This window comes from Peromyscus eremicus, chromosome 1 (assembly GCF_949786415.1).
Source record: "Peromyscus eremicus chromosome 1, PerEre_H2_v1, whole genome shotgun sequence".
Lineage (NCBI taxonomy): Eukaryota > Metazoa > Chordata > Mammalia > Rodentia > Cricetidae > Peromyscus > Peromyscus eremicus.
This window is the reverse complement of record NC_081416.1, coordinates 20,411,575-20,437,450: the sequence shown is the minus strand read 5'-3', so window position 1 is coordinate 20,437,450 and position 25,876 is coordinate 20,411,575. Positions and strand designations below refer to the sequence as shown.

The 25,876-nt window shown below is 44.9% G+C and overlaps 2 protein-coding genes and 1 long non-coding RNA gene across 4 annotated transcripts in view; 2 read left to right on the top strand and 1 right to left on the bottom strand.

The window, feature by feature from the left end:
* The window catches only part of Mms19 (MMS19 homolog, cytosolic iron-sulfur assembly component), a 40,198-nt gene extending 19,564 nt beyond the window's left edge, over positions 1 to 20,634 (bottom strand). For both annotated transcript variants that reach the window (XM_059258085.1, XM_059258094.1), the window contains exons 1-8: positions 20,422 to 20,634; positions 9,280 to 9,328; positions 5,186 to 5,286; positions 3,813 to 3,898; positions 3,313 to 3,387; positions 2,835 to 2,904; positions 2,382 to 2,510; positions 2,232 to 2,293 (exon numbers count right to left, since the gene is read on the bottom strand). In XM_059258085.1, coding sequence (XP_059114068.1) covers positions 2,232 to 2,293; positions 2,382 to 2,510; positions 2,835 to 2,904; positions 3,313 to 3,387; positions 3,813 to 3,898; positions 5,186 to 5,286; positions 9,280 to 9,328; positions 20,422 to 20,536 — 687 coding nt within the window. In that variant the 5' untranslated portion in view covers positions 20,537 to 20,634. The remainder of the gene's footprint in view (positions 1 to 2,231; positions 2,294 to 2,381; positions 2,511 to 2,834; positions 2,905 to 3,312; positions 3,388 to 3,812; positions 3,899 to 5,185; positions 5,287 to 9,279; positions 9,329 to 20,421) is intronic.
* Positions 12,943 to 13,895, top strand: LOC131907125 (uncharacterized). The gene is made up of 2 exons (XR_009378291.1): positions 12,943 to 13,320; positions 13,640 to 13,895. It is a non-coding gene; the product is annotated as an uncharacterized LOC131907125 (long non-coding RNA).
* Positions 20,635 to 21,181: 547 nt separating the features above from the next.
* Positions 21,182 to 25,876, top strand: part of Ubtd1 (ubiquitin domain containing 1) — a 58,552-nt gene continuing 53,857 nt past the window's right edge. The window contains exon 1 of the mRNA XM_059258054.1: positions 21,182 to 21,428. Within this exon, the coding sequence (XP_059114037.1) occupies positions 21,359 to 21,428 (70 nt within the window). The 5' untranslated portion in view covers positions 21,182 to 21,358. The remainder of the gene's footprint in view (positions 21,429 to 25,876) is intronic.

The following is a 25,876-nucleotide window of genomic DNA, read 5'->3' as shown; positions in this document are numbered from 1 at the left end:
TTGGTTTTGACTTTACAGGGGAATACATACAGTTAAGAGATTGCATGAATCTCAGGAGAGATTTTAAACTTCAGACTTAAATAAGTTTGGAATTGTTAAGACTACGGGAACTTTTGAAGTTGGACTGAATGCATTTTTGCATTATGATATGGCTACAAAGCCTTTGGGGGACAGAGAATAGAATGTGGTAGTTTCAAAGAAAATGGCCCCCAAAGGGAGTGGTGTAACCAACCGTCTTATTGAATAAGAAACTCAGAGCCGATTCAGAGAAGAAAGCCAAGAGGTCAGAGCTAAGAGCCTCACCCTTCCTGCTTCAGCGATCCTCTTCAGTCAAGAGAGCTCTCCGAAAAGGACCTACTTCCTGTGTCTTTATATAGTCTAGCTGTTCTGCCTTCTCATTGGTTGTAAACCCAAACACGTGACTGCCTTGTCACTGCCTGTATGTACCGCCCTCCAGGTCCTTAAAGGCATGAGCCACCGCCGCCACGCACTTGCTATGGCTCTAATAGCTCTGACCCCCAGGCAACTTTATTTATTGACATACAATTAAAATCACATTTCAGTACAAGTAAAATACCACCAGAGTGGCCCTATTGGGAGGTGTGGCTTTGTTGGAGGAAGTGTGTCACTGTGGAGATGGGCTTTGAGGTCTTCTATGCTCAAGCTATTCCCAGTGAGACCGTCTACTTCCTGTTGCCTATATATCAACATGTAGCAGCTACTTCTCTAGCACCATGTCTGCCTGCATGTCTTCATGCTCCCCACCATGATGATAATGAACTGAACCTCTGAACTGTAAGCAAGCCATCCCGATTAAATGTTTTCTTTATAAAAGTTGCTGTGGTCATGGTGTCTTTTCACAGCAATAAAAACCCTAACAAAGACAGATATAATCTACCCATGAACTAAAAATAGAATGCTATTAAAACAAAGAGAATAAAATAAAATAAAATAAAATAATAATAAAAACCTGAAGAAAAAAATCTCCTGTCTAAGGGTGACATAGAGAGAATGTCAGGAGATGTGGTTCAGCCTGTAATTATAACATTAGATGCCCCACCCCCACCCCTATACACACCTGGTAGCTGAACCAGAGCCTTTCAATTTCAAAGGTGTAAGTTTCTTCTGCATTGTAAAGAAGGTTACTGAACTTGAAACAATTGAGGAGAGAGGTGGTCTAACAGGATGCCAACTGAAAGAAGCTGGTGAGTGATGTCTAGTAACAACAGCTGTGGCCCTTTAAAATCAGCTGAGTTAATACTCAAGCATCATTTGGCATGCTGCAATAGAGCTTTCACTTCTTGCACGTTACTAATGCTTGCAGTACACATCCCCATGCATTCCACAAAGAAATAGACTTAAGTGTCTAGCAACAGAGAAGAAATCAAAAGCAGAGTGGGAGGAAGGGACACAAGAGCAAATACTTCTTATACAAGCTGTGTGCAACTGTGCTGTTTTTTTGTGTTAATTTACTTCTAACACCTGAGATGCACTCTATAACTACAAATTCATATCCTATATATCCCATATATCCCTTAGAAATCAACCACAAGACTCTTACCTGCTAGGTCAGTTCCCAGCAACTATAGCTTACAATCAACTCTTCTTTCAGAAGTACTACAGCACCACTCAATTTTGATACCTAATCTTATATTGTTACCTCAATGTTGCAGCCTTCAAGGGCAGAGACCACAGCTTACAACCCTGCTCAGCACTGAATGCAGCCCTCTCAAGTATCTGCTAAGGTGAATCCCTCCTTTGCTGTAGGATGCTTCTCCATTTCCCAGCTTACTAAAATATGAATCCATGAGGACTTTACAATGTCTATCAGCCTGGAGAAACGGCTCCGTGGAAAAAGAGACAGTAGGAGCTACAGATCCCCAGTACCAATGGTGGATATGTCTGTACTCCAGCACTGGAGGAAAGTGGGGAGTGGTGTGGAGACAGGTGGCCAGTTCAGCCAAAATGGTGAGTTCCAGGTTCAGTGGCAGACCCTGGAGATAGGAGGGTCTGTCAGGAGCAAGTAGATAGGGATAAAGGAGGACATTCAACACCTTCCTCTGGCCTCCAATACATAGGCACAGACACTGCACAGAAGTGCAACACACACACACACACACACACACACACACACACACACACGTAAATTGTGTTTTGTTCACTTGTCTAGAACAATGTCTCCATACAACATGTACTCTGATTATCTGATAAAGAATGAAGGTGGTACTTACAGGGGTAAAATCTATAGGGAAATAACAAGATGTCACTTCAAATAACTCCTCCACAAAAGGTCCTGTGTGAAAAGAGAAAGAATGAGGTTGATTTAGGTTCATTCTGTTTGACCAGCTTCAACCAGCTAATTTGGCGCTACAAAAACATACCCAGACTATAGTCCTTGGAGATGAGGTCATGGACAATTCGGAAAGCCACCAAAAGATTACGGGGATCCTTTTCTCCATCCATCACCTGGATGAAGCCAAATGTGAAATCAGCTCCTAGGCCCTTCAGCTCTGGGAAGGAGAGAACAAGGTCACTGCTGTCCCATGGGACAGAAAGCCTAGGTATTCTCCTGCTGTCTCTTGTTCTTTCTGGCCTCGCAGAGCAGCCCTTTTTGTTTTTCTCTTTCAAGTATTCAGTGAAGATATGTGCAAGTCTGTGTGTGCATGCATATGTATTCTTCCTACACTAGAACACTGGACCCCAAGCCTTTATCATTCCTCAGAGTCCTGGTCTTTCTACACACCCCCTAGACCACAATACACCCTTCTAATGGGGTAGGGGGAGAGATAGCAACTGCTTGCTTTTCAGACTCCTTAGACAGTCCTGCCTCTTACCTTCTTCCCGTGATCGCATGAAGTTAGTGATGATACTGAACACTGTATGGCGATCCACTTGTAGCAGGGACTTGAAGGTAGGGAAGAAAGGAAATAAGTGCAGAAAGAAAACAAAGAATACTTCAAACAGCACAGCATTTCAGGCTTCACAATCTCTAGTGGATAGTTCCCTCTAACCAGAATAAGACCAAATTAGAGGAACTGTAGAGAAATGCCTGGCTACTGACATAGCAGCACAACCACAACAGTGATGTCAGTAACCCAAACTTGTTTCATGTACATTTTAGGTTCTTTAGCAAGACAGATCAGATATAATGTCATGCCTTCCTCTCCTTATGCACTATAAAGGGACACCGTATAAACAAGGTCACCAGCCCTCAGTGTTCACACAATCTGTGTGACCACTTAATTCTAATTCTACCAAGGACTTCAAGACAAAGACTAGCAACAAAGGAAACTAACAACTATTATCACTCACCTGTACATGAACCTCCTGGAAGATGGCTTTAAGCACAGACACAGCAAGCCCAGGGGGCAGGGCCACAGACAGGCTCTGGGGAGAAGGGAAGATGTGAGAGAACAGTCTCTACAAGGTGTTTCATTAGGTGACTGGGCACCCCAACATTCTGCTCCAGGAGGAAGCATTCACAGAGACAAACTCTCTAGCTGAGCATTTCTTCACAGCTCCTTTCAAACCAGCCAAATTCCAGTTCCCCAAAGATGGTTTTTTTGTTTTGCTTTTTTCTGAAGTATAGATTATAGGTGAAGTTTATTACAAGGTAAAGTGGAACATCTCAAGGGTGCCACTGCCACACAGGATGACTTACTCTTAGAGGAAGAACTGTAGAGCTGGCTGACAGTAATTTACTCCTATATTTGGGTCTCTGTCCTTCAGCATGTGAAAGTTCATCCTCAAACAGCATGAGAGAAGTATACAAGGGCTCCCACAAACAGAGTTATGTAATGAAAAGTACTCACCAGTGCCCTCAGGCCCTGCAGGACAGATGGGATCACAAGATGATGGTCCTTCAGCCGGTTCTCATAGAACAGGATCAGATGTACCACTGCACAAACCAGATGCAGCCTTCAGCTTAGCAGGCATGAGGAAGGCCCACTAGCTATGTGTCTGCTTCCTAACTGCCATTCCATTTTGGCCTTCCCTACAAATGTTTTCCTGCGTCAAGAAATGGCCTTGCACTTGATGGTGCCTTGACTTTGTGAATTAGAGACAGAAAAACCTCTTATTATTCATTCTCACACAAGCTCACAGTGAAACCCTCAGAATCGCTTCCTCTTTAACCTCAATATTTATGTGCATGTGGTGGTTTGAATAAGAATGCCCCCCCCCCCATTGGTTCATATATATGAATGCTTAGTCATCAGGGAGTGACACTACTTGAGAGGGATTAGGAGGTGTGGCCTTGTTGGAGGAAATGTGTCACTGGGAGTGTTTCAAAAGCCCAAGCCAGGACCAGTGTCTTCCTTTGCTTGCTGCCTATGGATCTGGATGCAGAACTCTCAGCTACTTCTCCAATGGACTAAACCTCTGAAACTGTAAGCAAGCCCCACCCAGTCAAATGCTCTCTCTTATAAGATTTGCCCTGGTCACAGTGTCTCTTCACAGCAATACAGCAGTGACCAGGACAGTGCAGTTAGTTATACAGCATGTGGAAAACGTCCAGGAGCCAGTTCTCTCCTCCTACCTTCATGTGGGATGAAACTCAGGCCTCCAGGGCTCTTTCTAAAGCGCCTTTACCTCTGAGAAATCTCATCAACCCCAGACTCACCATATGGAACTTTTCCTTCCTCTTTTTCTTTGGTGCTGGGGACTGAAAACAGTTTCATGAGCTACACCACTACTAAGCTTTCTTTCTGTGACCTTTTTTTTTTTTTTTTTTTTTTGAGAGGTTCTAAGTACAACTTTCAGGAATTTGTTCTCTACTTCTACTGTGAGTTACAGGGATCAAACTCTGGCTGTCAGGCTTGCATTGTAGGTGCCTTTACTCAATGAGCCATCACAAAGCCCTCTGCCCTCTGTTTCTTTTAAGTGTTGAGGGTTGAATACAAGGCCTGCAAACCTTTCCTTTACAAACCTCTCTTTAAAGGGCCAGACATTAGGTATTCTATGATTACAAGATGTAGACACTGAGATACACTGAACAAATTATCAAAGACTGTATTTGAATCCCATGTGTCTTATAATTTAATTATAATCACCTCTGCCATATATACCAGTAAGTAAGATATTGAATTAGTTGTTCATAGATATATTATACTCCCTTAACTTGTGCATATCATGTAAGCCATGGCTTAGTGATTTGGGAAGACATTCCTACTAGCGATGAAAGTACCTTCCTTCTCCAGGAGCAGGGAGTGACACTGGAGTAGCACCTGGGACAAAAGCTGGATTCCTCGTGCCCGAGTTCGGGGTTCTGGACTCTCCAGAGATGACCTGGGAGATAGCAAGATAGAAAGCATCTGTGACTAACCAGTTCAAATTATAAAGGAAACTGTCTGCAGTTAGCCACACTTACACCCTTGGCAATAAAGAGTCACATCCTCCTAAAAGTGTTTAAAAAACAGTCCTTGGAAGGTGTTCCTGAGCTAGTAACATTAGTGTCCAGTAAACACTGAAGCTCCAGCTGGATGGTGGCACATGCCTTTAACTACAGCACTTGGGAGTCAGGCAGATCTCTGAGCTAGTGGCCAGCCTGGTCTACAGAGTGAGTTCCAGGACAGCCAGAGCTACATAGTGAGATCCTGTCTTAAAGGAAAAAAAAAAAAAAAAACAAAAAAAGAAAAAAAAATTAAGCCCCCAACCCTATCCTCAGATTAATCTGGCAGCTCGAATGACATCACAGTCAACAGAAGTCTCTGTCTTGGCATCCCTTACTTGGCACTCAATGGGCATCACGCTTACTCTCTCTTCCCAGAGGTATGAACAGTATCTACAGGGCTTCAGAGATATCTGGCAGCTGCAGTTTCTACTGAAGGCAGGCAGCAGATTTTTGCAAACTAAAATACAGATACACATGTATGTGTACACAGGTGCACATGTGCATGTATGTATATGGAGGCCATACATTACACTGGGCTAAAGATTTTTGTGTGTACAGATACACATGTATGTGTACACAGGTGCACATGTGCATGTATGTACATGGAGGCCATAAGTCAACGTTAGGTGTTATTCCTTAGGAGTTGTCCACCATATGTTTATTGAGATAGGGTTTCTCATTGGTTGGCCCAGAACTGTCTGATTAGGCTGGCTGCTAGATCTGCCAGTCTCTACCTATCCAGTGTCAGGATTACGAATGTGTCACCACACCCGGCTTTTTACATGGGTGATGGGATAGAACTCACTTTACCAAATAAGGTACCTTCCCAGCTCCCTTTTTTGTTTTGCTTTTTGGAGACAAGATTTCATTCTTAGTCCAGGCTGCACTCAACTTGTTGCTATCCTCTTGCCTTGGACTCCCAAAGTGCTGGATTACAGATGTGAGCCATTACACTGGGCTATTTGTTAAGATCTTGCTAAGGAGAAAACAATGCTGAGCAACCAAGATCCTAAGTGGTATGCTTGTACACACCTACCCTTTAATAAATGGAAGGTTACAAAGATGAACGGAATAAAAGGGTTTTTTCTTTTTTGGAGACAGAGTTTCATACACCATACACCCCAGGCTGGCTTCAAAGTCTCTATAACAGAACAGCCTTGAATTTAGTCTTCAGCCTTCACATCCTGAGTGTTGGATTACAGATGTATACTGCCTCTATGCCTGATTTTATGCTGTTCTGGGAACTGAACCCAGGGCTCTATGCATGCCTGACCAGGTAGGTTTCTACCCACTGAGCTACACCTCTAACTGCAGCAGTTCTGATAGGAAGGACTACTGATATGGGGACAGCGGAACTGAAGCAACAAGATGATTTACATTCAAACAGCTCTCCCGAGATTATACTTAAACATAACCTGAGCAGGAAGTGGATTTCTAGAAGCTGATCTTGAGAGTTTTAAACCTCAAAGATAAAGGAACGTATATTGGTACAGAAATAAAACTACTACTGACTGTATTCCAAGGACAGGAACTCATAGGAATGTTTCTGCTTAGCAGGTAGGTTACTGTTCATTTGCAGCACTTAAAAGAGGACCAAGGCACACAAATGCTCATAACAGCACTTTTCATAGAAGCACAAAAGTGGAAACACCCCAGGTATCCATCATAACTCATGAACAGTTAGACAAAATGCTGGTCATTGGCACAATGGAATGTTGTTCACTGAGCAAAAAATTAAGACCTGACATACTACGACACAAAAAAACTTGGTAAACATGCTGCAGTGTTAACATTGGTTGCTATCTTGCCATGATCTAGCCTCACCCAGGAAGACAAGCCCCTTGGCATACTTGTGAGGGATTACCTATAGTAAATATTCCTATGAAGGATTTTCTAGATGAAACTGAGTTGGGAAGACTAACCCTAAATGTGGGAAACAACATTCTCTGGGGTAGGATCTTGGACTATATGAATGAAGAGACCTCTACTTCCTGACTTCGGACACAATGTGTGACCTTATTTATGCCTCAAATTCCTGCCAGCAGGACTTCCCTGACACAATGTTTTACCCTTAAACTGTGAGCCAAAACTAGCTCCTTCTCCCTTAAATTGCTCGTCAGAATATTTCATCACAGCAATAGGAAAGTAAAACAAATGCTCAGTGAGAGAAACCAGACACAAAGGTCACACAGCCTGTATCCAAAATTTATCTGAAATTTCCACAACAGGTAAATGCACAGACCGCTGGGTGTTGGGAGGAAGGGAGATGGGTGCTGAGGAGCAGGAGTTTCATTTCGGAATAATAAAGATGTTCAAATGGTGATTGGGGAAGAATGCACAGATCCATGAATGTACTAAAAGGCACAGAATTACACACTTTAAAATGGTGAACTTTGCTGGGTAGTGGGGACACACACCTTTAACCCCAGCACTCGGGAGGCAGAGGCAGGTGGATCTGGAGTTTAAGGCCAGCCTGGTCTATAGAGCAAGTTCCAAGACAGCAAGGGTTACACAGAGAAACCTTGTCTTGAAAACCCCCTCCAAAAAAAAAAAAAAAAAAGTGAACTTTGTGGTATGCCACTTTACACACACTTGAAGATTTATTTACTTTTATGTGTATGGATGCTTTGCCTGCATGTATGTTTATGTACCATGTGCATGCTTGGTTCCCATGGAGGCCAGAAGAGGGTGACAGATCCTCTGAGACTTGAGTTACAGACAGTTGTGAGCAGCCATATAAGTACTGGGAATGGAACCTTGGTCCTCTGGAAGAGCAGACACAGTGCTTTTAACCACTGAGCCATCTCTCCTGCCCTGTGTCAGTTATATTTTCAATAAAACTAATATGAAGAACAAACAAAAACAAAAACAAAATGAACAACAAACAACAACAACAACAACAAAAACCACTGACAAGTGGTGGTGGCACAAGCCTTTAATCCCAGCACTCCAGAGGCAGAGGCAGTCAGATCTCTGAGTTTGAGGCTGGCCAGTCTTGTCCAGAGAGTGAGCTCCAGGACAGTCAGGGCTACACAGAGAAACCAAGAAAAACAAAAACAAAAAACTAAGGCCACAAGAAGGTAAACAGAAAGGCCAAACAATCTGTTGTGTTAGACAAGCCAGTTTAAAAATTTTCCTTCATATTTTCAGAGACAAGGTTGACTATGACAGTAACTTATTAATGACACTTGTCACCTTAGGTGATCCACCATGTATGAGATTTGGGGAAAGCAAGCCCTAGACTACAGGCATGTATTTTATCTGATTCTTAGAACCCTAGGTTTTAATACTGCTTTTTTCTTTTTTTAATTCATTTATTTTTATTTTATGTGCATTGGTGTTTTGCCATGGGTGTTGGTTCTCCTGGAACTAGAGTTAGAGACAGCTGTGAGCTGCCATGTGGGTGCTGGGATTTGAACCCAGGTCCTCTGGAAGAGCAGCCAGTATACTCTTAACCACTGAGCCATCTCTCCAGCCCCCATAACACTGCTCTTTTAGCTGTTTCCAAGCCTCTTCCACTAGTGGGGATCTGGCACAGTCTATGTCCTGAGCACTCTCCAGACAAGGAGACAGGGCCTACAATATGTCTGAGCCATCTGGGGCAACTAGGCTCCTAAGGGGATTAGCTGGATCTAAGGAAACCCAAGAGGAATCCTAATTCCAATTAGACAACAGTGCAAGGCCTTAGCCCCCGACTTCACCCAAACCTGCAGGCTGGGTCAGAACCTGATGTGGCTTACAGGCTGTACCCTTTTTAGGGAAAACAATTCCAAGACCAGCTTATATTGAGGTGCTGATGTGGACAGGGGGCTTTTAACTACAAGGGGAAAATCAGGTTCCAGGGACCAGGCAAGACTGGAGAAATATTGTAGAACAGAAGTTCTTACCCAAGGGCTTCTACCACTTGTAACACTGTATAGCCACCGGATTTCACATCTAGAAGAAACAAAAGAAAATGAAAAAAATTAAAACAGGACTCAATGGTTGAGTGTTTCCTGTTTACACCAGGCTCTGTACTAGGAGACCATACACTGCTGGACAAGATACCCTCCTAGATAAGAAAGAAGCCGTCACATTTCAGATATGCAGTGTCGAGTATTTAAACAATGAAAAATAAGCATTATCATCTGTAACTGAAATGTCTGTATATGTAGAAAATCCAAGAGAAATTAAAAAACAAGATGGCTATGTACAAATTAGCATTATCAAATAAAAAGACCTTCATGTATACATATAGCATAGCCTATAAAACAGCATAAAGGATGAATGGGGACAAATGGCATAAAGGCAAAAAAACAAAACAAACCCCCCAAAAAATACAACCCAGGACTGAAGGTATAACTCAGTTGATAGAGTGATTGCCCAGTATGCACTGAGCCCTGAGCTCAATCCCTAACACTGAATAAACTAGGGGTAAGCACATCCACATGGGGTGTAGAGGAAGGAAGATCAGAAAGAGCAAGAGAGAAAATACCTAGCTAAAAATTTAGCAAAACTGTACATTTAAAAGATCTGACTCATAGAACCTTCAAAGCCCCGGGGGCTCGGGCCTCCTAACTATCAGGACGGCACCTACAAAACAGACAAGTGACAAGGGCCAGTAAGGAAAGAGAGAAGAATGAATCTTGGTGAGATTGTAAACTGGTACAGTTGCTATGGAAAACAGTATGGAGGTTCCTCATGAAGTATAAAAAAACAACAAAACAAAACAAAACCCAGCAACAACAACAAAGAACAACCCAGCTATAACACTCCTGGTTTTATACCAAAGGAAATGAATTAATGACCACCTAAAAAGATGGTCATATGGCCATGTTCCCTGTAGCTTACTTGTAATAGCCCAAATGTGAAAACAAGACTGAAGCAGCTATATGCACACGAGACAAAATCTCAATGCAGAACAGTGTTATATAATCCATGCTTATAGTATGGGCACAAAACACTTTTTCAACTTACTATTATATTATTATTATCATTATTATTTGGAGACAAAAGTTTTACTATGTAGCCCAGGCTGGTGGCTTTCACAGAGATTCACCTGCCTCTGCTTCCTGAGCGCTAGGATTAAAGGCATGTACCACCACACCTGGCTTTGGGATAATTTTTTGTTGTTGTTGTTTTGTTTTTGTATTTTGAGGTTTTTGGGATAATTTTAGATTAATAGAAAACTGCAAAGACAATACAGTTTCACACAGTTTACCCAACTTTATCACCTTACACAGTACATTTATCAAAATACTTACATTTGTTAAAACTAAGAGGGCATCACGGGCACCTGCTACCTAAGTTCTAGACATTATTCAGGTCTCACAAGTCTCCCCACTAATGCCATGGTTCTGTTACAAGAGCCAATAAAATATACCACTTTATAATTAGGGTCAAGAACCCCCAGTCTCCTCGGTAAGTTTCTCAATTTTCCTTGTTTTTCACAAGCTCAATACATGAGTTACTTGACAGAATGTCCTTCAATTTGAGTTTGATGCCCTCACGTTTAGACTGTGGCTAATAGTTTTTCAGAAGAATATCAAAGATAAGTACTCCTTTCCTCATACTCTATCAGGGATACAAATTACCCCACAGTGCTTCTCACATTCTCCCTGGAGCCACTTAACTTCAGTCACTTGGACCAGGTAGATCCAGAAGTCTCTGCCCTTTTCCCTTTCAGGTACTCTGTCCTTAAAAGGAGAGACATGGTCAGTCCCTATTCAGGGGGAGGGAGATTAAGTTCTACTTTCTGGAGGCAGGATAGCTACCTAAATTATTTTAATTTCTTCTAGAAAGAGAATCTGGTTATTACTGTATCAATATTGACCAGTATATATTTTTATGCTGTGAGTTATGCTACAATAAATATATTCAATTTAGTAATATCCAATAAGCAAGTCTATTTTATTGCTCCTGTTGCTCCATCTTTGGGATTTTTCCTTATTTGCGTATGTGTGCATGTGTGCAGGTGTACTTGTATCATAGCATGCAAGTGGAGGCCAGAGGATAACCTGTGGGAGACAGTTCTCTCCTCCTACTGTATGGGTTCTGGGGATGAAATTCAGGTCTGTGGGCTTGGCAAGTACCTTAACCTGTTGAGCCATCTTGCTGACTTCTTCCCCCACTCCCACTACCAGGGTTTTTCTGTGTAGCTTTGGCTGTCCTGGAACTCATTTTGTAGACCAGGCTTGCCTCGAACACACAGAGATCTGCCTGCCTCTGCTTCCCTAGTGCTGGGATTTAAATTTAAACCACTACACCCAACCCCTATTAAGATTTTTCTCTGTTTGAGGCCAGCCTGGTCTACACAGGAAGCTCCAGGATGGTCAGAGCTACATAGCGAGACCCTATTTCAAATAAATAGATAGGTAGATACCATGATCTGGGTGTGGATGTGCTATTAGAACGACACTACTTCTAGACTCAGTTGAAAGACCTGAGAAATGGGCCTACATACCTGTATGTATAGCCATTAATGTTAGGCAAACATCTATCACTATTTCTATATCTATGTATTTCAAACTAAACATAAAATCATATTGAAGTCTCGGGCTGGAGAGATGGTTCATTGGTTAAGAGCACTGGCTGCTCTTCTAAAGGACCCAGGTTTTTTTTGTTTGTTTGTTTGTTTGTTTGTTTGAGACAGGGTTTCTCCGTACTGTTTTGGTACCTGTCCTGGATCTCACTCTGTAGACCAGGCTGGCCTAGAACTCAGAGATCCGCCTGGCTCTGCCTCCGGAGTGCTGGGATTAAAGGCGTGTGCCACCATGCCCAGCTATACCTTTTTTCTTTGAGACAGGGCTTTTCATTGACATGGAACTTTGTGTTTTAGGCTGGCTACCAGGTCCAGGGATCTACCTCTGATCACACCATCACTGAGATTACAAGTGTGTGCCACCGTGCCCAGCCTTTTATGCTTGCAAGCCAAGTGCATTGACAACTGAGCCATCTCTCCAGTCCCACAAATTATCTTCAGAATTGTCATTCTCCTTGAGAAAAAAGTTTATGAGCACAATACAGCGCTTTTTTATAGTTTTACCTTGGCTGCTATACAGTTTCTAGATAAACTTGTTCTCTGAAATCACTTAGGTCAGATCTTCCCCCACCAATTCAGCTGAGGCTATGTTACACAGTATTAGCAGAGATCACCTGTCAGTCTGCAGGCCACTGTGGGACGAAGAGGATCTTCTCCCTGTGCATTCTCTCCCACCTACAGTGTTCTATCTGGTAAATATATAGCTTAGCAGTATCAACAGCAAGAGTAACAGATGTAACAGAAACTGCTTCTACATTGTCAAGGGGGAAGCAAAGAGTGACAGGTTATCTTGGAAGGAGTGGGTTAAGATAGATGAAAGAGCTTTACCTAATGAAGGTATAGCAACCGGGGAAGTATTCCAATGGCTGTTCAGGGTTCCAGACCCAGATACCTCTAAATGTAGAAACATAACCTCTGTCAACATACAGAAAAATGGAAAAGGCTTCAGAACACTGTCCTAAACCTTCAGTTCCCCTATGTCTGCTAGTCTCATAGCAACAATTGTGAGCTGGGTTGGGCAGAAGCTCGGTCTGGTACTAGAATAAGAAATCCAACCAGACAGAGGAAAGGGGAGCTCTAGTCAGGATACACAGCTCGTGACTGGCACCAATTTAGCCATCAAGCACTCTTAGCTCTACTTGTGCCAGGATGTGGAAGGCCAGCTGCTGCCCAAGTGCCTGAGAAAAAGCCCAAGGAAAAAAACCGAGCACACTGTACAGTGGGGGTGGGGGCAACAAGTCAGGCTCACAGGACAAACAGCCCAAGGAACCCCTACCAGCCAAGTGCCACCCCAGAGCTTCCCTCAGGTTTTATAACTGAAAACTACTTCAGCATCCAGAATGCATCACTAGGAAGCTGCTGATGACTTCAGCAGAGCATCCATGTGCATGTGATCCTCACATTCCAGGTGAGGATCACAGCGGGTGAACACTGGGGAACTAGTGGAGACCTGAGTTTTTAGTGTTTTCACAGGGTCCAGATTTTGAATGAAAGCATTTCAAAAATAGAGATACAATAAAGCTATCACAGCATATTAAATATAAGTAAGGGAAATACCTACTAAGCTGGCAAATGCTGTGTCAACATTCTGAGAATGCTTTCCTACTGTGTCTTTGGATCTTATTCTAGTTCTGATGAGTCTACCTCAGACATGTCTTTTTCCAATTATGAAGCCTCCCTTCCATACCTCCTAAATAATGACCACTTCTTTGCTCTCTACTTTTTAGTGTGATAAAAACTGTTGGGAGCCGAGGATGCCCTGAGTGAATGCATATTACTGAACAAAGACAGTGCCTCAGACCCATGGGAACTGGCAAAGCCTTCCTCCTGTCTATGTGCGAATGTTGACACAGGGTACAAAAAGCATGACTGTAGCTTGTTTACAGCCTGAGACTGTGCCCCTACAGAGACCTCCCACAGAGACTGGCTATCCCCGCTTTCATCAACTATAAATAATAAAGGGGTATTTGATGCCCCAGCGCATGTCTGTGTGTCTGTCTTGTCTTCATTCTCTCATTGCCCCAGTCAGGTTTTCAGGACCAAGCCATGCTGGATGCAGTGGAAAATGCTCCTAAAATTCTTAAAAATGTTCATTACATTTCTTTTGTGTTGGGGCCCATGGGGTGGGGTGCACATGTGGAGCTCAGAGGACAACTTGCAGGGCTTCATACTCGCTTTCCACCACATGGGTTCCTGAGATTGAACTCAAGAGAGTCTGGCTTGGCTGCAAGTAACTTCTTTACCCACTGAGGCATTGAACTTTTAGACTGTGGCAAAAGCTGCTGAACTGTTCACTTAAATCAGTTAAAGTGAACTTTTATTTTACTGTAGTAAAAAAAAGTTTTGGTGCTCACTTTGCAACACATATGCTAACACAAAAATTCTATGCAAGAGCAACATACAAATTCATGAAGTATTCTATATTTTAAAGTTTGAAAAAAGTAAAAGTCTTCCATTCTACAGTACTTTAGCCAAAATGATCTTCCTGAAATACACAATTATTTTTTTTGTTCCCCATCCTCATTGTCTCCTACTGTCTTGAAGTCCTTTACAACTCAGCTCCCCAGTCCTCTATTTACTCCCTTCACCAGGATTCCTCTCATTCAGACCCATGAAATGGGAAGTCCTTGCCCTTCAGTCTGGAATGCTCCTTTCCAGCCTGGACTAGGAACTTACACTCTTCCTTTGAGATATAGCTCAAGTGTCAACACTTATGAAGCCTTCCTTAGACACCCCAAACAGAATCATTCTCTTCCTCTTTGGTGTTCCTTACATACATCTCAAAAAGTTGGTTTTTTCCTTTGATATTGTTATCTGTTATAAAGTAGGCACTGTGTTTGGGCTTAAGACAGAAATACAGACAGGGTCTTACTGTGTAGCCCTGGCCGGCTTAGAATTCACTATGTAGACCAAGCTGGCTCCTGAACTCACAAAAATCTGCCTGCCTCTGCCTCCTGAGCTCTGAGCTTAAAGGAGTGTGCCTCCACACCCAGCTAGACAGAGAGTTCTTAAGAAAACCCAGTCTACTGGGGCAGAAAGACCTTTTAAACAAAGTGTCCACAATTCAATGTCACCACAGTAATATAAACAAAGTTAACAGAAGGAGTACATGTTCTGGGTTTGTTTTTAAAAACAGGGTCTCTATCCTATAGCTCAGGTTGAGCTGACCTACAACTATCTGTCCCAGGCTGGCCTCTATAAATCATGGCAATCTTCCTGGTAAAGTCTCCTGAAAGATGGGTGTAGCACGAATCTTAGATGGTCTTATTAATAAAACAAACCCAGATCCAAGAATTGGGGTGAACACTGATCAGAGAAACAGAACAAGCCACAGCCACCTCACCTTGCCAATTCGTCAGCTGATCCTGTTTCCTCAGACTGGAAGCCTCTGAGTCCTCATCCAAATGGGTCTCAGCTGAACTGCTGCTAAAAGCCTAAAAACTTAACCAGCCTGTTCCTGTTCCTCATGCCTTATATACCTTTCTGCTTACTGCCATCACTTCCTGGGATTAAAGGCGTGTGTCACCATGACTGGCTGTTCCCAGTGTGGCTTTGAACTCATAGAGATCCAGATGGATCTCTGCCTTCGGAATGTTAGGATTAAAGGTGTGTGTTCCACCATTTTCTGGCCTCTATATCTAGTGGCTGTTCTGTTCTCTGACCCAGATAAGTTTATTATGGTGCACAATATATTGAGGAATACAATATCACCACAGATGGGATTGCAAACGTGAGTCACTGGGGCTGTAGAGTGGCTCAAAGATTAAGAGCACTGGCTGCTCTTCCAGAGGTCCTGAGTTCAATTCCCAGCAACCACATGGTGGTTCACAGCCACCAATAATTCAATTTGATGCCCTCTTCTGGCATGTTGGCAGAACATAATAAATGTCCTACAGATGGCTCAGAGGTTAAGAGCACTGACTGTTCTTCCAGAGGTCCTGAGTTCAATTCCCGGCAACCACATGGTGGCTCACAACCATCTACAATGAGATCTGGCGCCCTCTACTGGCGCCAGAACACTAAAGGGGAAGTGCTGTGGGATGGTCTGTATGTCAAATGTGTTGCTGATTGGTCAATAAATAAATCACTGATTGGCCAGTGGCCAGGCAGGAAGTATAGGCGGGACTAACAGAGAGGAGAATTGAGAGAACAGGAAGCTGGCTGAGAGAGACATTGCCAGCCGCCGTCAGGACAAGGAAGATGTAAAGTACCGGTAAGCCACAAGCCACGTGGCAAGGTATAGATTTATAGAAATGGATTAATTTAAGCTGTAAGAACAGTTAGCAAGAAGCCTGCATACATACAAACCATACAGTTTGTAACCAATATAAGTCTCTGTGTTTACTTGGTTGGGTCTGAGCAGCTGTGGGTCTGGCAGGTGAGAGAGATTTGTCCTGAGGTGGGCCAGGCAGGAAAACTCTAGCTACATTCTACATATATACATAATAAATGAATGAATCTTTAAAAAAAAATGTGAGCCACCTTGTGGGCCTGGGCTACAAAGTTTAAGTCACTGTAAGTTCCCCAAATGAAAATAGCCAAGAAATAATATAAATTATGCCTCTGTACTCCTGGGGTAAGAGAACTAAAAATAAGTAGCTATAATAGTTATTTTCCCCGAGAGTAGTTTTCCTGGGAAAAAGGAAAAATATAAGTCCCTTTCCCTTTTTAGGAGGCCTATGTTTCTCCAATGTGTTTAGGATTCTCTGTCTAGCAATGGACTTGCTAACACTTCCTAACTTCCCATGCTTTCCTCAGCCTGGCGAGTTCATGGGGAACACAGAGAAGGAATGAAAGCAGTATTTGTGTGGTCATTGACCTAGAAGGCACAAACAGATCTCTGTCTGATGGAGACGTAGCCTCTTAAGAATCTGGAGTGGCAGCCCAAGGCAATGAGGGTGGAAGTGCAGGAGCAGAATGGAGGGAAATCCCTCAGGAATAGGTTCCAATCAGGCTCTCAAGAAAGCCATTCCTGAGGATGAGGATGCAAGTTCAGTTGGGCAAGTGCTGTCAGACAAAGGTAGCTCTGAGGTCCATTTCTAGCACTGCATGGTACTTGCCTGTAATCCCAGCACTCAGCTCTGAGGTGCAAGCTCATCCTTAGCTACACAAGCAGTCTGAAGACAGCCTACTTACATGAGGCCCTATCTCAAAATCAAAACAAAACAACAAAAACCTTTCTGATGATGCCACAGTAATTTTTTTACAATTACTCTTTATTCCTTTAACAGTAATTTTACTTCAGGAATAGTGGTTTCTTCTAGCAATCAAAAAATGTAGCAAAATACAATATAACTAAGACTGAAGTGAAGGAAACCCCTAATGATGGGGGGAAAGTTTACCCACTATCTAAAAAGGCAGCATGTCCAAAAATCCCTCCATCTAAAATCAGCTCCTTTCCCTGCCTGTTTTGGGGTACAGTTACTTCTATTTCCTGGTCCCCAGGCTCAAAATCTCTGGGTTCATCTAGGGTAGTCTTTTTATTGCCTTTGAGTCTTATAGCTCAAATTCCAAAGATTCTTCCAGCATCTTTAATTCTAGTCACAAAAACTTTTCTTTTTACATCTTGTGTGTGTGTGCCACAGCATACACAAGAATCTGTTCTCTCTTTTCTCCATGTGTGTCCAGAGGGCTGACCTCAGGATATCAAGTACCCTTTACTCACTCAGCCACCTCTCTGGCCCCTAAGTAGTTCTATGGTGTGTCTACTTATGTTCCAGGAGGCTCTGTGGGTAGATGTGGTTATGTATACAGACATACCTGTGAAACAATTTTGCTAGTGAGTGCATGAGTGGGTGAGAAGTCTATTAGAGTCTGAAGTGACATGTTGTCTGGCCAGGGTAATAAGGAAATACTGGGGGAACAGCACTTGAACCAGGCCTTGAGTAGGAGGTCTAATTTGGATTAGATATAGCTAGGAGAAGGAATGGGAAGGAAAACACTCAGGAAATGGAGAATGAAGGCTGGTTCCTGAAACTAAGTGTCCAAGAGGTCAATGGTGAGAATAAAGGCTGGGACCAAGTACTAGCTGTCTTTGAATGCCTGTCTGAAAGGCCTTAATTCCTGTGCTGCCAAGTCATTTCCTTTCTAGTACTTGCATGTTCTTGGGAGCTGACAACTGTTTCCACCAGAAACCACCAGGTGCAAAACAAAGTTGGCAGTTCCTTTGTGATCACAGGTCAATCCTTCTGCATTTGTAACTAGTAAAAGAGATGCTGCTTCAAAAGCTGATGCGTTCAGTATGAACACAAATTGACTTAGGCTGGAGAAAGCACATCATATTCTGGGAATAGTTCAAACTTGTCAACGTCCCATAACCTAACAACTATGATTGAAGACTGGGAATACCAACTAAATTTCCTGTCATAAATTCCTTAATTTCCTTCCTACATTTCCTTTCATTTACAGGCTCTTGCTAAAAGAGCTAAACATAGTCCTATTACCTACAACAGGTCATTCAGATCCAAGGTTATATAGAATCCAGCTCTATCAACCATTCAGTCTTGTTGGTTACTATGCCTCTGCACTAACCTTTATGTTAAGAGGAATATATTACAGCAGGCTTCATTCACACAGGTGCAACAGAGTTCATGTTAAACCATGTCATAGTTTAGGCTCTCTTTTTTTTTAAGACATAAACAACATATTCTACAAAAATATAAAAATGTAGGAAGTCATTTAAATCATCTTTTCAAGATGTGTTATGAATCCACAAAAACTGCAAATTTATTGTCCTAGAGTGCACAAATGTGGAAAAACAGTTACAAATTAACATTAATATAGTAACATCCTCTATCTTGGAATGGGGTGGGATTAAATATATACCTCTGTGAAAAACGACGTTCCCAATATAGTTCACTGGATACAAGTTTTATCCCCAAATAAGCCATAAACAAACACTAGTCAATGATAAACATGCCAAAGTACTTAGGGATAAATGTATGGATCTCTGCAGTTTAAATGGGTATGTGATAATTCAAAGTACAGAAAAAATGTTAATGATAGGCTCTAAGTAGTAGATGTGTGATCCTTATAAAATTCTTTAAGCTAGGCAGTGGTGGTGTATGTCTTCAATCCCAGCACTCAGAATGGCAGAGGTATGTGGATCTCTGAGTTCAAGGCCACCCAGCCTGGTCTAATAAGTGAGTTCTAGAACAGCCAGGGCTATAGAGAGACACCTTGTCTCAAACAAACAAACAAATAAAAATAATACCCCACAACAGACTATACCTGATAAAGTTGTAAAATGTTATAAGCTTAAGCAGTAGCAGGCTTTTTTTTTTTTTTTTGGTGGAGATAGGAGCTCACACTGCAGCCAAGGCTGGCCCAGAACTCACTATCAAACTTGCCATCCTCTTGCCAAATTCTGGAACTAAAGGCATAAACCACCAAGCACAGCCAATAGCAGACATTTTTGTCCCTTAATGCTTATGAACCACTATATACTTACTTCTCACCACTCAGCTGTCTCTTTCTCTACATTATAATTTCTTTGTGTCCATAGATATAATTTAATTTGTATTTTTGTTCCCAATCCTTTTCAAGCTGAGTGAAAAGTACGTGATCAGTAATAACAGAATGGCAGAACAAAAGGGGGATTTTGCTAAGGACCAGCACATACTTCTAGCAGTTGTTCATTTCTCATATTTTCTAAGTTAATCTGCTCAATTTGCACAATAAACTTCTCCCAAACACACAAAACGTCCAAAAATAATTTAAGAAAACAGGCATCTATATCGATTTTGTATTCTATTTCTAAAACCTGAATCTGAAGGCATCCTAACGTTCAACATTCGGAAAGAATTCCAAGGAGGCCTCCTGGAATTTTATTTGTTCAAATCCTGGATAAACTCAGAACTAAGGATTCCTGAAACTGGAACTCTGGGAAGAAAGCAAATGAGCTATTTTTAAAAGTCGTAAAGCTAACTTGTCAAAAAACCCACTAAGACACCTAAGTGAAGCCTTTATAGACATAACACTAGACATCTACCCGCCCACCGACCCGGACCCAGACTGGCTCCTCTCCTCCAATTACAACTACTCAAGAGAGCTGTGGCGCATGCTACTTCCAGGGTGGCAGGAGACCCAGGCGTAACTCTTCGAACCTGCCCTCCTCGCTTTAACACTCCACAAACAACGCAGTCCCACGGTGCGAGCACCTGGTTTGGACCTGAACACACGAGTCCAAGTCCCAGCTCCACTTCCGGGGGGGTTGTGCCCTACACGTCTCTTGCACTCGCTGGGCCTGGGGAGGGGAGCGGGTCGTCGTCGGGGAAATGTAATGATTCTCTATGGACTACAGCAAGATGCAGAATGAAAAGAAAGCTTTAAGGAAGATGTAAGCGACTCTCCAACTTGTTAGGGCTGCAGCGCTCGCGGTGCGGGCCGAGCAACCAGAGGACCAATCACAATCACCTCTCCCTTCACTCCCTTCCCGCCGCGCGCTGGTGCTGAGGCCGCTTCCTCCAGTCGAGCCCCTGCAGAAGCCTCGCGACGCTGCTTTCCATACCTGCAGCCACCTGGTCAGCGGGGCCCTCCTGCTGACCCATGACGAAGTCTTGCACGAGGCCACACAGGGCGCTCATAGGCGCCGCCGCCTCCTCTAGAGCAGTGGCGGCAGCCATGACGCGAGCCAGACACTGTGGGAGGGGAAGTAGGTGTTGCCACGAGATGAGCCTCTCCGCGCACGCGCCTCCACAGCCAATAGTTGGGCGCGGGCCTCGGGGGCGGGGCACTCCCAGGTCACGTGCCTGCCGGCTCTGGGCCCGGCGGTTCCTTCAGGGACCCAACGGCCCCTCCCCTGAGGGCGGGGCCTGGGCCGGGGCGCGGCACGAGGAGGGGAAGCGACTGCTGGGCACGCAGCCGGGGCGGTTGAGGGCGCATAATTCCCGGCCGCTCTCCCCGGGAGACAGACGGCAGGGCGGGCACCTGGCTGGGTGGGGCCGAGGGGCGGTACGCACCCGGGGGGAAGCCAATGAGAAAACCAGGCCCGGCCCGAGGGGCGGTGCTGTCGGTCACATGCGCACCTGGGACCGCCGGCGGCGGTGGCACGGGCACCCCGAGAGGGAGGAAGGGAACGGGGCCGGGCCGGGGCGGGGTTAGGCAGGTGACTGACAGGCTCCGGGGGGCCGGCCCCAGCTGGGAGCTGCGAGCGATCCAGGAGTAGCTGCGGCGGTGTCCGCCCCCTCCCTCCGCCCCTCCAGCCGGCTGGTCTCTGGCCGGCCACTGTCGCGGGCCCCCCTGGCCTGGCCACCTCCCTCTCCCCTGGCCCGCAAAGTTTGTGGCGAAGCCGGCGTCGGGCAGAGCGCGCCCCGGGGGAGATCCAGGAGCTCCCGATGTCGCGCTGCGGGAGCCGTTGACCCGGGGACGCCGCGGTTTGGGGCAGCAGCGTGGAGCAGCCGGCCGCCTGCCGTCTCCGGTGCATGGGGACCGGCTGAGAAGCCAGCATGGGCAACTGCGTGGGGAGACAGCGCCGGGAGAGGCCGGCTGCTCCGGGACACCCCCGCAAGCGAGCAGGTAACACCAGGAAAGGCAGCGGGGTCCCTGCGCGCCGCCAGTTGGCCCCTGCCTTGCCCGAACCCTGGGGTTCCTGAGCGACCTCCCTCGGTGCTCGGCGCCTAAGTTCCCCTTGGTTTTTCGGAGCCAGACGGGGCCCTCCCCGGCGAGGGTTGGCTGGGAAGCGAGTTGGGGTAACTGCGAGCGCTGACCCGGCTGCGAGGCCAACTCGCTCCCACCGGGAAGCTAGGGGTGGGGGCGGGGGCAGGAAATGTTTCCAGACCGCGGTGAGGCCGGCGGAGGGGGCCGGGCGAGTGCGCCGCTGGTCTGGCAGCCCCGGTCGGGGTCGGCCGGCGGCTGGACGGGGCGCGGCGTGGGCAGCCTGCGTCCCCAGAAGTAGGAGCGAGCGAGGCGAACACAGTCGCTCCTTCCAGAGAGTCACTGTGTCATTATCGGGCTGCAGATCGTGTCTGCGAGAATCTGACTTGCAAAAGCAGTGCTGGACCATGGGATAGAAATCTTTTTTCCTCCCCACCCCTCCGCAGGGCTTTTTAGAGCCTCCTGGCCGTCTGGGAGTCTAGGAAAGGTGGGGTGCGGGGTGAGTGTCGTCAAGCCTTCTCAGCCCTTGGAATGGGATCCCTCTCAGCCATGAGAATGAGATCTGCTCTCTGGCCGTCTGCGAAGCGCCAAGAGCCCTGTCTTCACTTTCTTGGTACACTCCTCCTGTCTTGGCGCTGCATCTGAGGGTCATTTCTCTGAGTCTTGTATTCACTTCTCTGAGGGTGTTACAAAGAACTTATGCAAATGATAAACTGTGGAGCACAAAGGGACCTTCAACCCTGGTCTGAATTTCCAGATCTACCTCCCTTCTGTGTAACAACTCAAATCCAGAGAAGTTAATCAGCTTCTCCTAAGTCACACAGCTAGTTAGTAGTGCAACCGGGGCTGGAATCCAGAGTCTTCTTCCTCATTGTTACCACATACCCCTTTATGTAAGAGGAGCCACAGGCGCAGTTGTTAATGAAGTGGAAACTCTAGTTGGAGTTTCCTGTCTGCTTTGACACTGAAGGTGTGTTGTTTTGCTGGTGGAAACTGGGAAGGAGGATGGAGAGAACCATGGGGGAAGCAGGGAAGGCAGTCTGTGCAGGCAGGATGACTTGTGCAGGCAGAAAGGTTTTTATAGGAGGATGGGGTAAAACTTACTAAAATTCTCTTGAAAGCAACCCTGGCCATTCTTCTGACCAAGGACTTCTGTTCATTCATTCATTCAATCAACAAATACTTCTTATTATAATCAATCTCTGTCCTTGATTTTGCAGCATGTTTTCATAGTTGACAACCCTTTCCTATCTTAAACTCCCACCACTTCTTTTGTCCACTTATCCATATCCTGGCTTCCTTTCTTTATAATTATTTTTTGGGGGGTATCCCTAGCCTCCGATTTTCCTTTTTGATTATTCTTGCCCACCCTCACCTGCTAGATTGAGGATACCTGTGGCTTAGTTTGACATTCTGAGTTTTCTCATTACACTCCCTCCCAGAGATAAATTATTTAGTTGCACAACCCTTTGTTCATCAGAAAGACTCCTGTCTCCTGGTTACTAGCTTGATTCCCGGACCCCCGTGTCTAGGCAGACATAGGTACTGTGGATAGCCTCGGGTTCAACCCCTCTAAATGAAGTTCTGCACTTGCTTACTCATCTGACTTGCCCTGTCTTTCTGTCAGCTGGCCACAGAGCCTGCCAGTTCTTCCCTCGCAGGTCTTGCAGACATTCCCCTTCTCTCCTGGTTCGTTTCCATGCCATCCCGAGCCCATCTCTTCCTCTAAGCTGCATTGAGTTCTCCTGGGAGAACTCCATCAGTCATTCATCTAGTACCTGCACACAGTGTTCATCTAGAAGCCGCTGGTGTGTCTAGACTGTAGTTTTTATGTTCAAAAAATGTTCTGGCCAGACAGTGGTGGTGCATGCCTTTAATCCCAGCACTCAGGAGGCAGAAGCAGGTGAATCTCTATGAGTTCGAGGACAGCGTGGTCTACAGAGTGAGTTCCAGGACAGCTGGGTCTACACAGAGAAACTCTGTCTCTAAAAAACAAAAAACAAACAACAAAAAAAATCTCTGTACCATCTACCTCTACAAGACCGTTAAATTTCAAGACGGTACAAGTCTGGCCTGGTCCTTTTAGAACTGGATTGCTTCCTCTTCACTGACAGTAAGACCAGCAGTGTTTTCATATACCATTTCTCCTTTATGAGAGCCTTTCTTCAGAGTACACCTCAGCTCCTGTATTCATCTATCCATCTTCTTTTCTTTCAAGACAGAGCCATGCTATATAGACAAGTAGACTGGCCTAGAACTCCCTGTGTAGCTAGTGTAGCCATGTAGCCTAGGTTCACCTTGAACTCTCAGTGTCCAGAGTGCTGGGATTATAGGAATGTACCACTACATCCTATCTTCTTTAAAAAAATTTTAAGTAGCATACAAAATAACGGGTTTGATTTTTGACATTTTCGTACCTCTGTGTCACATAGTCTGCTCATATCCATATCCCTTGAAGCACCCTGCCTTGCAGCGCCACTGTCCCCAGCGGAAGGATTGCTTCTGAGAACTCCTGCAGACACATTACCTGTGCTACTTATTTAACAATTACCTGTTCTATATTATTAGTCATGTCTTTGAAGTTGACAGTCTTCTGTCAGCAGCCGCACTGTAGGCCTGGAGACCTGGATTCTGCCTTTCCTTGTGCTCTGGTCTGCCTTTGTCACTCCTCAGTCATACGACCATGTGTGCACACAGTCAGCACTTAGCACAGGGCTCCCCAGAGGAAGCACTTGGTGTTTGTTACTGTAGAAAGCTAACCTGACTTCAGCCTGCTGCTTCAATCTTTTATGCAAACATTTTGCTGAAGTAGCTCTCTACTTTTTTTTTTTACCTGCTAGTGAATGGTTCTTTTAATTTTGTGGACCCTACTATGAATAGTTTTATTCATAAAGTCCAAAGCCAAGGGCTACTCTGGAGGATGGCAGATTTGGTACGAGGGAGGGAATCCCTCTTAACTTCACAGCATGTACTTGGCATCCTGTAATATCTGCAGCTTACTTTTGACAGGGACAGAGTTTCATGTCGTAAGACTAATGTCTAGAACTGCCAGGTGGGGGGTGGCTCGGAGGTAAAATCCTAGCCTAGAATGGGAAGAGCCCTCCATTGAGTCTCCATCACTGGGTGCTGGTGTTCCTGACCCTTCCCCATAACTGAACAGTAACTTTTTGCTTTCCTTTGTTCTGAATGGAAAGAAACCCTGAACAGAGACATGGAACTGGGGGCGGGGGGGGGGGGGGGGGGTGGGGGCCGGGGCGGGGGAGGGCCAATAAGATGGCTCAGCCGGTAAAGGCACTCGGCACCAAGCCTGGCCCCTTGAGTTTAATCCTTGAGACCCACATGATAGGAGATCACCTCCTGAAAGTTGTTCTCTGATTTCTGTGCTCATGTCCTGGACAATGCACACACGCACACAAATAGATGCCATTTTTTTTTTTTTTTTTTTTTGAGAGAAAGGTTGGGCATTGTGGCACACACCTTGAAGTCCAGCACTCTGGATGCAGAGGCAGGAGAATCTGTGAGTTTGAGACTGGCCTGGTTTACAGTTTTAGTTTCAGGCCAACCCAGGGTTACATGGTAAGACCGTGTCTCAAAACCAAAACAAAAAAATGGAAAGAGCCTGAAGTCTAGTCCTAGGCCTCTGGTCCTAGACAGATCAACATGCCTCTCTGAGCCACATTTCTAACGTGTCCGCAGGGGACAGAGTTATTCAAGGTCACTATTGCTGCCTTATCATCTTCCTAAAGGTGATTGTTCCAAACTGGAGTTATTGGAGTGGAAGGTAACTTACAGTGCTACCCTTTGTCCTTAATTCTGTCTTCTCAGTCATTTGACAAGTGAAACCGACGCAGTGCACCGGGTGAGGAATCTTGGTCAGAGGACGTTTTGCTGGAGTCTGTTCTCTCCTTCTACCATGTAGTTTCTGGCAGTCAGTAGTGATAGGAAGACCCTTACTTACCCACTGAGCCATCTTGCTGGCCTGATTGTCGTCACTTTTTTTAAATAGAAATAAATACTGTTTTTAAGATTTATTTTGATTTTATTTATGTGTGTTCTGTTTGTGTCTGTGGATACCCACAGAGGTCAGAAGATTGTTGGCTCTCCTGGAGCTAGAGATACTAGCAGTTGTGAGCCATCCGGTGTGGGTGCTGGCACTGAGTTCAGGTTCTCGGGGATGTAGATGGGATAGCCACCTCTCAGGCCCCCAGATAAGTAGTGTTTACTAGCCACATTTGTCTCATTTCCCATTGGGAACTTATTTGAATGCTAATGGTTGGGGAAAGGAATACCATGCGTTTATAGTACTCTTCATTTAGTGACATTTTAAATTTTCCTTGAGTAATAACTACGGATTTCAAAGAAACTAATGT